Raw genomic sequence first — 12169 nt, forward strand, 5'->3', positions numbered from 1 at the left:
GAAGCCAAGGAAAAGGGCAAAGATGCCGGTGAAAAGGTGTCCGAGAAGGCTGGCCAAGCGAAGGACAAGGCCAGCGAATTAGGCAGCGACTTCAAGGACAAATTGGAGGAAGGGTGGAAGTACTCGACGGACCAACTGGACAAGGTATTGTGAGGCGGTTCTTAAGTTGACTGAGTGATGTTTGCCATAGCTCAAGTCGGGTGTGAAGCACGAAAGCCAGAATGTGCAGGAAAAGGTGTCGGAGTATTTTGATTCTGTGAAATCGAGCGCTTCAGATGCGCAGGACATGGTGCGCATGCTGACGCATGGACACTACTGCTCACTGGGTGTGGTTAGCTCAAGGAGTATGCGGAAAGTGGCCAGGAGAAGGGCGAGGACTACTACAAGCGCGTGAAGCAGTCGATGGAAAAGTGGCGCGGTAGCTTGGACAAGCTAGAGTCGCAGACCAAGAATTACAGCGAATCGTACCGCAAGGAAGTGTCGGAATACGTCAAGTCGCAACGCGATCACATCGACGAGATGGCTCACCGTGCCCAAGCGCAGGCGGAACATGATGCGCGCCAAGGCGGCGAGGACGAATGAGCTCAAGAGCAAGTGCAGCCACTGCAGCTCCCCGTTGTGGTGGAAGCCGCAGTGGGCTGGCTAGTTTTTAATTCATGTTAATCGAGGCTGGGCGAACTAGCAAACGTCCTCCTTCTTTTGAGGGTCCCCTGATGGCAAGCAGAAGTTGGAAATCATGCTAGGATGCTACGAAGCTTTTGACTCTTGTACAAACCAGCCATTGGGAAATGGAAAGACTGAGAGCTGTTTAAAGAAATGGCATCCACCCAATGTACATTTGGGCCAAGTTTTCGTTGGACGTGGCTTCCGCGATGAGGCGGTCGACTTGTCCTTTCACGCTCAGCGGCAACGTTTCGTGCTGCTGCTTCTTGCCGAGGTTCCACATGCCCCGCAGCCGTTCGTCGATCGTTTTGAGCATGATCTTGGCCTCGCTGTTAACTTGTTCGTTGTTGGCAGCGATGGGCTTGAGCGCCGACGCCACGACCTGCTTGTTTTTGCTGCGACCCCACTCGACGAGCGGATCATGCACGAACGACTCGAGGATGCTGCGCAGAGTCTCACGATTGGCTCGCAGCAGCGTCAGCGTCACTTCGCACGTATGTCGATACACGCCCTCGACGCCGGTCAACCCAAACGCATCGATCATGTTGGGGGTGAGCCGGAACGGGACAATTTCCGGGCGCGCCAACTTCAAGCCCTTGTCAAAGAGGCAATCAAAGTCCACATGAACGCATTCGCCCGTCGTGCAGTCGATCAGGATATTCTCCCCATGGCGATCTCCGAGCCCGACGATGTGGCCAACCATCGACCACACCGCCGCGGATCGGACGAATATATTTCTGCACAACGTCACTCGATCAGCTCGCAGTGTCGAGCAGGCCAAGCGCTTACCTGGCTTCATACCATGCCGTGGGGTCGCTAAAGTTGTTGAGGAACCACTGGTGGAAGCGCGGCGTGAACGCGGGGTGCGTCAGGATTTTGGATTTGTAAAACACGGTCATCTTTGGCACGTCGTGCGCGTATTGTTTCTGCATGTTGAGAAAGGTGTCCTTGAGCTCCGTCGTGAGGCGCACGGGCTGGAGGAACCCTTGTTCCGTTTTGTAGATTTGAGAAATCAAGTGCCGCATCGCGCGGGTATTGGGAACCCACTCCATGAGCCCGCTCTCTTCGTTCAAGCAAATGACAGCGTACGTGCGAAGGCGCAGCTTGCGCTTGCGGCCGTTTGTTTCGCGCTGGAGCAACTTGTTCATGAGCGCGTTGAACTCCATCATCCGCGCGTCCTTGCGCAGGTCGCCGTGTTTTTCCCGCTTGCACAAAAACGAGTACGTCTTGCCATCCGTGCCTTGGATCTGGATGCGTTTCGGCTTTTCTTTCGTCAGCATCACGTCGGCCTTGTCGCCAAACGACTTGATGTACACGTCACTCTCGGGGAGGTCTCGACGATGGATGATGTTCTGAATCGGTAGCAGCACCTTGGCACGTACCCGCGTGAGTCGAATCGGCATCTTCTTTTGGTTGCCAGGGTCGAACTCGGCGAGTTTGATCAGTTCTTCCACGAGGCGCATGCCTTCGCTGAGCGCGTTGGCCATGCCGACTTGGTTGGAATTGGTCAGTTGCTTCTGCGCGACTTTGAGGATCTCAATCGCCCGCGTCTTGCGCTGCGTGTTGAGCGACTGCGCCAGCCCTAGGACGTACCACATCGCACGCTGTGGAAACGTCATCAAGACCTTGACCATGATTGCTTTGACGCCGTCGACAACCGCCACGTTGGGGTGGCAGATTCGAGACGTAACTTGGGGAAAGCACACGAGCCACATGCTTTCGGGCAAACTGTGGAGCGCATCCAAGATAATCTTTGAAATGTCCTGCATCAAGCGATCCCCGTCGTTGTCTTGAATGTCGAGGCGGTAGCTGCGTTTCGAGCTGGCTTGCAAAATCTCGCCAAACTCGTACCAAAGGGTGAGCAGCCGCGGAAGGGACTGGAATAAATATTTGTCCGTCCCTTTCAAACTCAGCACATAGTTGTGCAGGACGTGCGGCAAGTAAGCATAAGGGTCCGTGCTGTCTTGGATTTCCCGTCGATCGCTCTCGAGGAGGACTTCGTAGTACTTGGCAAGGCAAAAGTACCCCTTGGCGTAGTCTTTGTCGAACGCAATCACGGCTTTGTACCGGTCAATGACGTGCTGGCCTTGCTTTTGGCTAGACTGTTGCATGTAGTTCGTGGCCAGAAGCAACGTCTTGGCGTGAAAGTGGTTGTCCGCCGTCCGATGCTCCAATGTCGACACGTCAATCGGAATCGGTTCCAACACGTGCAGCGCTTCGTACATTTTGCCTCGTTCGACCAGTAGCTTGGCTTGTTCGATGATGGCGGTACGACTTCCCAGCGCCTGGGCGTGCATCATGGCGCTTTCCGCGGTCCGGACGAGACCTTCTTTTCGCGCCATTTTCGCATACCGCAGCCAGTTGGCCGACACAAGGTCTCCATCGAGCTGCAGATCGTGCATCATGACTCGTCGCAGGGCCAGAATTGGCTCCTGGAACTTGAGCGCGGGCGCCATCATAGCATCTCGCCGGGTCCACGGACACTGAGCATTCCATGCGTCGGTTCTCTTGGACGACGTGGAATTGGAGGAAGTGGTGGCGACAACGAATCCTTGCTCCAACTCGTGCAAGAAATGCAGCTGGTTCAGAAGAGGGTACACGCGTTGATATGACTCTTGCGAAGCGGCCGCCAACGGTCCCATGATCGCTGCCCGCGCTTCGCGCACTTGCACGTGCATGTTGTTCTTGTCTTGGTGAAAACACAGAATCGCCTTGGCAAACTTCATTCCCATCATGTCTTCGTTGTCGAGCTTGACTTTCATCGCGTCCGTCGTGAGTTCGGCGAGGAGATCCCACCGCGAGAGGCGCCACGCGCACTCGAGCGCGCAGGGGTACACCGCCGGGATCACTTCTGGGTACTGGTTCACAATGCCGCGAACGTGTTGCAGCGCCCCTTCCAACCGCCCGAGTTGAATCATACACTGGATCACCCCCGAGTACAACTCGCTGCGGATATCGACTTCGACGTCCGATCCGTGCATGTGGTGTATTGCTTGCTCGTAGCACGCCAGGGCGTCTTCCCATCGCGCCAAGTGTTTGTGTTCTGCAATCAAGTGCTGAAGCTCCTGGAATGACCCGGTCGGTTGTGGGTGCAGCCATCGCCGTTGAATGGCGAGCCCGAGGAGGGCGTCGGGTTCGTCGAGACTACCATACATCTTCTGCATCTTGGTGATATCGGACGACGTCATGTGGACACCGGCGGCGCCGCCTTGTTGGCGCAAGTGGCTTTCAAAATACTGGATCGCGCGGGCATACGCTTTGATCTTGAACGCGGCGGACGACAGCAGAAGCAGTGGAATGTCTTTCAGAAACTCCTCCACAACTTCCTTCTCTTGGTCAAACATTTCGTCAATGTGCTTGGCCATGTGTGGCTGCTGGCTCATCGCGATTTTCTTGCGCTGGCTCGCCCACACCCAGTCGTTCAGTTCGTCCAGCATCGAAAACACCGTTTGCGCGCACTGGTGGTGGTGGCTCGACACCGCGTCGCTCATCATGTCCAAGCTGTCTTCTTGCAGCACGCTGAGAATCTCCTGTTTTACCATGTTGTACGACGACGTTTGCTTCAGGACGTTTTGGACCAAGTACGGCAGGAGGAACCGTGCCATTTCGAGCGATATTGTCAACGCTCGACGGCATGCGAGGAAAATGTGGCGCTCGGGAAAGGTCGAGTGGTCGATCAAGTACTTGCACCACGACACGAGCCACTGGTCAAATGCCACCGACCCGAGCGCTTCGTAGAACGTCGACGACGCCGGCATCGTCGTCGGTTTGAAGTTTGGCGCTTGGTATTTGGTGGACCAGTACGGGGCAATGATCTTGTCGACTCCTTTGCTTTGAAACTGGCGCTGCATCCATTCCGGCATGGTCGATGTCGATTGCACAAACCCCGCCGAACTAGACGGGGCGGACGGCGCTGTGCTGTTGGAGTCTGGCGCGTTCAATTGTGCGAGAAACTGAAGCAGCTGCTGGATCGACAACGCGATCACGTCGGTGTTATGGGGTGCCGCGCGCAGTTCTTTGACCAGGAGGGTTTGGATCAAGTGGCATGCCAAGTTCTTCGTGCTCAGTTCGTTTGTGGTGTCAGGGCGCAGCGCTTGCGGGGTGATCCGCGCCATGTCGATTGCCCCCAACGCCCCCAACGCTTGGGCGACGAGGATTTGCATGGCGTCATGTGTTTCCAAACGACTTAAGTGCAGGAGCTCTTTGAGGACTCCCATGATGCACGAGTGTACCAGCCCTTCTTCGAGCGACAAGATGAGATCAAGCACTTCGCGACAGCGGTTGTTGAGCACGTGGATCAAATGAAGGAGCCCTACTTCCCGCACGGCGCCGTCCCAGTGCTGCAATAGCGGGATCAAGAGTTGGAGGACTTCGTGAATCGGAAGGTGCCTGATCTTGATGGGCGATTCCACCGCGACGGACGGCGTCAGCGCAAGAAGGAATGCCACGGACGGGTCGTTGTGGATCGTTTCGTGGGTAAAGATCGAGCGCAGCACTTCAAGCGCGACCTGCTGGGCCTCCGTGAAATCATCTGCGTGAGGTCTGCCTCCGTCTTGAGCTACGTGCTGCTGGAACAGTCCAGCTAAAGGTCCGATGCACGGCAATAAACTCACGACAATTGATAGTACGTTCGCCTTGATGGCGTCCGCCGACAGCAGCCGCACAAACGTCCGCCACGCGCGACACGCTGCCAGAATCTTCTCTTCGTTCGCTTCTTGGGACGCCAGCTTTAATGTGGCCATGATCTTGGGAACAAAGTTATCTAGGTCGCCAGAGCTGTCAAATAGAGACAGCAGCACCTCCGTGCACTGAATCGCGCGGATGCTGTGGCGGACGTTCTTCGACAGCAGCTTTTGTCCGAGGAACGTCATGACGGCGAGGAAGAACTGCTGCGAAATGTGAAACTTGTTCGACGAGTTGCCGTTGTCCTCGTCGTCCAAGAACTGCTTACACACTTCGATGAACGACTTCTTGGCGACTCTGGGGCGGTCCCCGGCGAGCTCCCACGCCAAGGCGTAGATGATCGTCAGCGGTTTGTGCTGGATCACATCGCGAATCCCAACGTCATTCGGGATAAATCCAAAGAAGAAATCCCACTCCGCCACGTTGTTGAACGACGTGACCTTTTGCATGAGCATCTCCTTGACAATGGCCAGAATGTTTTCGCCGACAAGCGACGACACAGTTGCACCGCCGCCATGGAACGTCGCCACCGTCTGCAGCAGCGGCAAGTTCTTGGCCACAATCAAGTGGGGCAGGATGTGCGCCGCGTTCTCCTTGAGAAAGATGGCCAACGTGACGTCTGCGCCGAGAAAGGTCGCTAAAAAATCGGACAAAGCACTGCCGTTCCCAGGTTGGAGCAGAAGATGCACCAGCGGCTCGTGGATGCGGTCTGGATGCTGCACGAAGAGCTGCTTCCATGTCAGATGGCAACTTGTTACCATGCGATTGAGTTCGTGCGCCTCATGGATCTTGTTCGTCGAGACCTTCCACAAAGCTAGAAGGCGAAACAGCAGCGCGAAGAAGAGATCGCCTTCAGCCTTGACTTCCAAGTCGCAGCTCGCCCCTAACGTGGCCGTCGCGCGGGTTATCGTGCGCGCCAGATGCGGATTCTTGCGGAGGTGGCCGTCGAACACGTCAAAGAGTTGGCTAGCCGTCGCGTCGACGTTTTCAAACGTAGCCATCAACGTAGCCGTGATGCCAATGTTCGTCTCGACCACACTGCGGCACGCAGGGTCCGAGTGGCCTAAGGCATCCAAAAAGCGCCACACTACTGCAGGCGGCACATTCGACTTGGGCATGTGTTTCATGAATGCTGCCATAGTCAAAAGAGCTTGCTGGGCCACTGTTGCATCGGACAATGCCTTTTCCAGCATTGCAAGCACTTCTTGAGCTCCTCGAAGTACGACTTGGACTCGGCGGGGTTGAGAGCACGCACACGCGACGAACGGTCCGCATTTGCTTTGAAATAGCCGAGTTGTTTCATGCTGGGTGGACGTGAGAGGGATCGACAGGTCCGAGACTGTGCAGCACAACTTGGAAAACGTCGCGATTGCTGCCTGCGCGACGCGTGGGCGGAGCGACGTTGCTAGTGGCGTGAGCGAATCCAGCAAGGTGGTCCAGACTTCAACCGCACTCGCTGCACCAGACTGCACGACGACATACAACCAGAACGGTGCCAACGTCACCGCGGCAGGATGTTGATTCGTGATATTCTCCAAGAACACTCGCCCCGACAGTGCCGAGTTCCACTTGGAATCGCGCAAGGCCAGCGGGGCATGCCGGTTGTAAATCCAGCACAGCACCACGAGAAACTGCTCGAAGCGGTTCTCGATCGCGACCGGCTGCATCGTTGTGCTGCCATACAAGAAGACGTGGTCCTGTACACCGGTGTCGGAGATGAACGTTTGGAATTTCGTCAGCGTTGGCAAAATGGACAACCCTCGCAACTCGTCGTCCGTCGCGTACCATAGCGCAAGTGTGACAAGCGACAACGTCGAGTCACCGGGTCGTGGCGCTCCGAGCAAGTGGCGGACTCGATCCAGTACCATCCGACAAACTTCGACCTCGGCATGCATACGCTTGGTCGTTGGCGGTGTCCGCAATGGCAGCAACACCGACAGACCAACGACTGCAACGGAGTTGTCATACGTCAGAGCCAGCACCAGACCCACCAGAACTTTGAATGCATCGACCGGAGGCGCCGCCAGTGTCACTTGAGCGTACTGATTGAAGCAAATGGCGGTCGACAACGGGGAATACTCGGGCGTCACCTTTTGGCGCTTCGTGTTGGACGAGTTGGCGACGTACTCGGAATGAAATTGGGATATCATGACATGCGCGTGAGTCCACACGTCCGCCGTGTGCGACCTCAAAGCGCAATGGATGGTTTCGGCCACCTCTTGCTGAATAGTTGATTGAGACAGGTCCGTGTGGGCGACGACCTCGACGAGAAGTGCCACCGAACGACCGTGGCTTTCTGGGTTTGTGAGAAATATTCGCAACGTGCTACAGATCGCTCCAACCCATGACGGGTCTGCTCGCTTCGACGTGGCAAATGCTTTAAATGGCAGCCATAGCGCTGACGACACCACCTTTGACGTGGATATAACCGATGTCGACAGGCACTTCACCAAGCGGACCGTTGTGACGTCGGTTTGGTGCAGTCGACTCGCGTAGGCGTAAAATGCCGTGCACAAGTGGACAATCGAATCAGTCCAATGGATCTCGGTGAGTAGGCACTCCATGAGGTCCATGGCCGCTGCGTCGACTGGCGTAGTCGCCATCTCGAGCAGCGAGCCCAGCACGACGTAGAGCTGGGCCATACAAGGATGGTGGGAAAGGAGTGCCGCTGAGTACCCAACATTTTTTTCAAGGAACCGCCACATCCATACGCTAAAGAGCCGAGTCGTCGCGATCGAGGCGAAGGTCAACGGAGGAACAGTCTTCTTGCCCATGTCGAAGACAAGTTGTGCGTGGTTCGGGTCTGCGTTCTCCCGCTGGCAGCACACACGCAGTCCATTCTTCATATGGGTCGTGTCGCGGCCCAAGTGGGCACCTGCTACGAGGAAGCAATGCACGGTCATCACGTCGCCTGGGCGCCACGAGGTGTACGATTCCAGCGTAAGTAGATCCGCGAGCAAATCGATGAGATCGGTGTAGATGTGGACGTATCCGTTGAAGTCGCTTTCCAGCAAGAGCAGTGCAAGTGTCGTGCACACGTCAAACACCTTTTGGTGCAGCGCCGAATACTCGGGCGTGGCAAGGAACCGAACCATGTAAAATAAGATCACACCAGCGTTCGAGCTGAACACGGATGGGGAAAACGGACACACGTCGCTGCTGACAAACAAAGACAGCAATGTGCACAAGGTGTCTAACACCTTTGGATTCGGCGCAGACGTCGAGATTTCCTTCATGACCTTGGGCAGCATCTTGCGCGCCTTCCGCAACACTGTGAGACATCTTGCCGGGTCTTCATCAATGTCGGGAACTTGGTTGGTTGACACGCCGGACACGGGTACGACTGTCTTCGAATGGAACTGCTCTTGATGCACCAGCATGAGCCGCAGGACCTTCTCGAGATCGCTCTCCATGCCTCCGCGCCGAATCGGTGCGCAACGTGTGTTCTTATATCGAGTCCGCGCTTCAATCATCCTTCTGTATCCGGAAATCCGGATACATTGCAATTCCCTCAACGTTGTCGCAATGGACAAGCGCAAGTCCGGCGCGGCGTCGATGGCGCCGCGCAAAAAGAAAGTAAAGATCAGCAACGTAGCTGGGCGCATTCCCATCTCAGCATTCTTCAAGAGGATAGTTCGCCCGACGCCAGAAGCTGAAGATGCTGTTCCTGCTGGAGGCAACCACGTTCGAAAGATGCACGAAGAAACACTGGAGCATGAACAACATGAACAGGTTGAGGAGATCGACGGTGAAGAGCCGATGGACGTTACAGAATCAAAAAGCTCATGCTCTGTGCGCATGGTTCAAGGAACAATCAACTTTGATCATGCAAATGAAACGAAGTTGAAGGTTTTGAGAAGAGTCACAGGATTCCACATGCTGCGGTCGCGAGAGCTGCGAGGTGGGTTGCCACAACGCCAGCAACAGCAAGTCCTTCGAGATATATTGAAGTCATTTGCAGCACTTGGTGTCGCGCCACAGCCGGTCCTTCAGCCAAACCAATGGATCAGTTGTATGGAATTCGACACGGATGGCGTGATCTTGGCGACGGGGTCATCGAACGGCATGATAGCTCTGTACGACTTTGACGAGTATTTCCACCGACTCCTCGTGCTCCGCAACCTGCAGGCGAAGCCCCTTCGTCAAGCTACAAATGATGCTGCAACCCACGGGACGTTCAAGACGGTTCGTCCCGTACGTCCGCCGCCCCAGCAACCGTGCAACGATCATCTGCAGTGATAGATTCATATACTCAACACAGCTCTGGAAATCAAACGCATTCGGTGGAACCCCATGGACCAGGCAATCGACGATCAAAGCGATCACCGAGTTGACCAGTGCGCACTGTTGTAGGACATTCTCGCGTGCTCGTTCACGGCCCGGAACGAGATTCACCTGTACAACCTGAAAAAGTTTCCCACGCAACCATTTCGCGTTTTGAAAGCGCCGACGCGGCCGTCGTCGGGGTATTATGACTTTTTGTTTACCAAGTCTCGTACGTACAAAGCGACCGAGGCGACCCTTGAAAGCTCATTCGCAGGCACCTCCAACGCCCCGTGCATCGTTGGAGCCGACGTCGACGGGTCGATTCGCATGTGGGACACACACGTCCCGTCCAAGCCAGTCTGGGTCGTCGTGAACTCGCGCGATGTCGGCTCCATCACGTCCATGTGCCTGTGTGCAGGTCAACAGTACCTCATCTGTGGCACCGACCGCGGTTGGCTCTTGGTAAGTTGGTCTTCCATAACGCGTCGGTCACAAGAATTGACCAAAATGCCATGTATAGATATTCGATACTTGGAACATCGTCGTCCCTGCGTTTGGCCAGCGCCCTGTTCCGAAACGTGTGGCTCAGTACGACCTCTTGGTCCACTTGCGCGGTTCGTTTGCAAATCGGTGCTGGAATCGATTTTACGTCGTTCGTAGCAGCGGCACCGACCGCTGCAAACAACGCGACGGCGGCGTTGGGTGGGGGAGTGGTGTCTGTGCAGCTCGTCCCCAACACCGCCGCCACGATTGCTTGCCAATTGCTCAACGACTGGATTGTTGTCGTGGATGCCCTGCGCCGTCATGTGCTCCAGCTCCACACTGTCCTTCGCGGCGCGGTTGCCGCTCGACATGCCGGTCCTTCATCGTCCGACCCCACTACATTCTCCTTCGGTGACCCCACCTGCTTCCTTCGCATTCAACGTTTGGTTTTCGTTGCAGGCGAGCACGACACCTGGCCGTCGTCGAACGGACCGAGCACACGAATAGAAGCGTCAACGTGGAAGCTTCACCGGTGCATGGGGTCGTTCATGTTTGGCGGGGCCATGTTTACGACAGGATTTGCCAGCGACAATGGCCTGTACACGATAGGTACGTGACAGGGACTACACGGCGTCCCCCGTCATGCTGCGAGGGCCCTAGACATGCAGTCGCAACCAACGGCGACTGAAACCCCGTCCAAGATGGACCCTCCATCGACTGTTCAATTTCTCCGACGCCTGCGGATCCCCATGGAGCATTTCGTGACAGCTGTCGCGGCGCATCCCGTGTCCCACGTGATTGTGTGTGGCATGCATTCGAATGCGATAGCTGTCGTCGGGCCCGAGCCTGTCGATGCATCGTCATGACAGTCCGACTGCCATCGATCGGCCAAAGGTACATACCAACGTCACCCTCGTGCTCGACGCACATGACGTTTGCCATGCCGCAAGAGCTGTGTCGTAAACGATAACAAGTCCAACTCGTTGCATGATATCATTGTTTGATTTGCCTACTTATCTACTTCTTGTCACCGTCCAGCGCCTGCTTGACCAACTTAGCACCCGTCACCATGAACAGCGTTTGCCAAATGCCGAGCCCGATGCGCGGGACGATGCCCTTGAAGAGACCGCCGATGCCGTTCTCCTTGGTGACGGTCTTGAACACTTGGATCATGCTTTGCTTGGGCTCGCCGCGTTCGGCGGCAGTCTGCATTTGGATGCGCGCCACTTCGAATGGGTGGTTCCAGCACGCCAATGCGCCACCGATAATACCGGACCCGGCTTCTTGCGCGACGGTGAGCTTGGCGTTCTCGTCGCCGTGGAAGATGACCTTGAATTGGCCACGAACCAATTCCGTGAACCCTTGGCGCGACGCCCAGTTGGTCGCTTGACGAAACGCAATGGCACTGCCACCGGGGTAAAAGCCCTTGATCCCCTTGGCGGCGTACACGCTCTTGATCCGCTGTGTGGTCGAGATGCTCTTGTCACCGTTGACAGCGGCGGTGACGAGGAACGTGCAAGGTCCCATCACAACAACTTGGCACACCCCACCACCAGCACCAGCGGCAAACCCGGTCACGGTCTCTCCGACGCCACTGGCAAGCAACGAGTCCGAGATGGCTTCCTTCGAGAACAAAAGGATAGCTCCCTTGGACGCGGACTCCACCATCTTAGCGCCAGTTCCCGCCCAAAACGCAGACACCCCGCCTTGCTTGTAGATGTTGCCAAACGCTTCCAGAGTCGTTTCAGTGCGGTAGCTACCCATGCGCGTCTTCCACACTTCAAACGGCATGCCAAGAGAGGCCGCTTCCAGGCATTGCAAGATGCCGCCGTTGACAAGATCGCGGAACCCGACGTTCTTGGCCGACTTGGGGTGTGGACTCATGTGTGTCGTTGGGGAAGTTTTGGAAAATGCCTCGCCATGCAGCATGGACGTTTCGTCAACTGGGATCTCAACTTTTTCACGAAAACAACGCATTTTGCCATTATTTTTCTCAATGCTCCAACTATCGTCCTCTTGATTGGCTGCTCCAAACCTTTTCAACCAATCATACTTCTCCACAGGCAGGCAATGG

At 55.9% G+C, this 12169-nt stretch overlaps 4 protein-coding genes across 12 annotated transcripts in view; 2 read left to right on the forward strand and 2 right to left on the reverse strand.

Moving 5' to 3' along the window:
• Positions 1–801, forward strand: part of H310_09189 (hypothetical protein) — a 2181-nt gene extending 1380 nt beyond the window's left edge. The window contains exons 4-6 of the mRNA XM_008875193.1: positions 5–144; positions 191–289; positions 337–801. Coding sequence (XP_008873415.1) covers positions 5–144; positions 191–289; positions 337–582 — 485 coding nt within the window. The 3' untranslated portion in view covers positions 583–801. The remainder of the gene's footprint in view (positions 1–4; positions 145–190; positions 290–336) is intronic.
• On the reverse strand, positions 580–8789 carry H310_09190 (hypothetical protein). The gene is made up of 2 exons (XM_008875194.1): positions 1453–8789; positions 580–1400 (listed from the first exon to the last, which is right to left on the reverse strand). The coding sequence occupies exons 1-2, from the start codon at positions 8757–8759 to the stop codon at positions 809–811; spliced, it is 7899 nt and encodes a 2632-aa protein (XP_008873416.1). The 5' UTR covers positions 8760–8789; the 3' UTR covers positions 580–808.
• Positions 8790–8858: 69 nt separating this feature from the next.
• H310_09191 (hypothetical protein) lies at positions 8859–11088 on the forward strand. 9 transcript variants are annotated; one of them, XM_008875196.1, is made up of 9 exons: positions 8859–9030; positions 9079–9540; positions 9589–9648; positions 9700–9841; positions 9887–10074; positions 10133–10226; positions 10273–10506; positions 10555–10704; positions 10756–11086. In XM_008875196.1, the coding sequence occupies exons 1-9, from the start codon at positions 8872–8874 to the stop codon at positions 10959–10961; spliced, it is 1695 nt and encodes a 564-aa protein (XP_008873418.1). In that variant the 5' UTR covers positions 8859–8871; the 3' UTR covers positions 10962–11086. The 9 variants fall into 9 exon arrangements, with proteins under 9 accessions (XP_008873418.1, XP_008873417.1, XP_008873419.1 ...); XM_008875202.1 differs by lacking the exon at positions 8859–9030 and having other exon boundaries at positions 9192–9247; positions 9308–9540; XM_008875195.1 differs by having other exon boundaries at positions 8859–9540; positions 10756–11088.
• On the reverse strand, positions 11076–11992 carry H310_09192 (hypothetical protein). The gene has a single exon (XM_008875204.1). It carries the CDS (start codon positions 11977–11979, stop codon positions 11113–11115), a length of 867 nt encoding a protein of 288 aa, XP_008873426.1. The 5' UTR covers positions 11980–11992; the 3' UTR covers positions 11076–11112.
• Between the last annotated feature and the right edge of the window lie 177 nt (positions 11993–12169).

Source organism: Aphanomyces invadans, assembly GCF_000520115.1.
Source record: "Aphanomyces invadans strain NJM9701 unplaced genomic scaffold supercont1.20, whole genome shotgun sequence".
NCBI lineage: Eukaryota > Oomycota > Saprolegniomycetes > Saprolegniales > Verrucalvaceae > Aphanomyces > Aphanomyces invadans.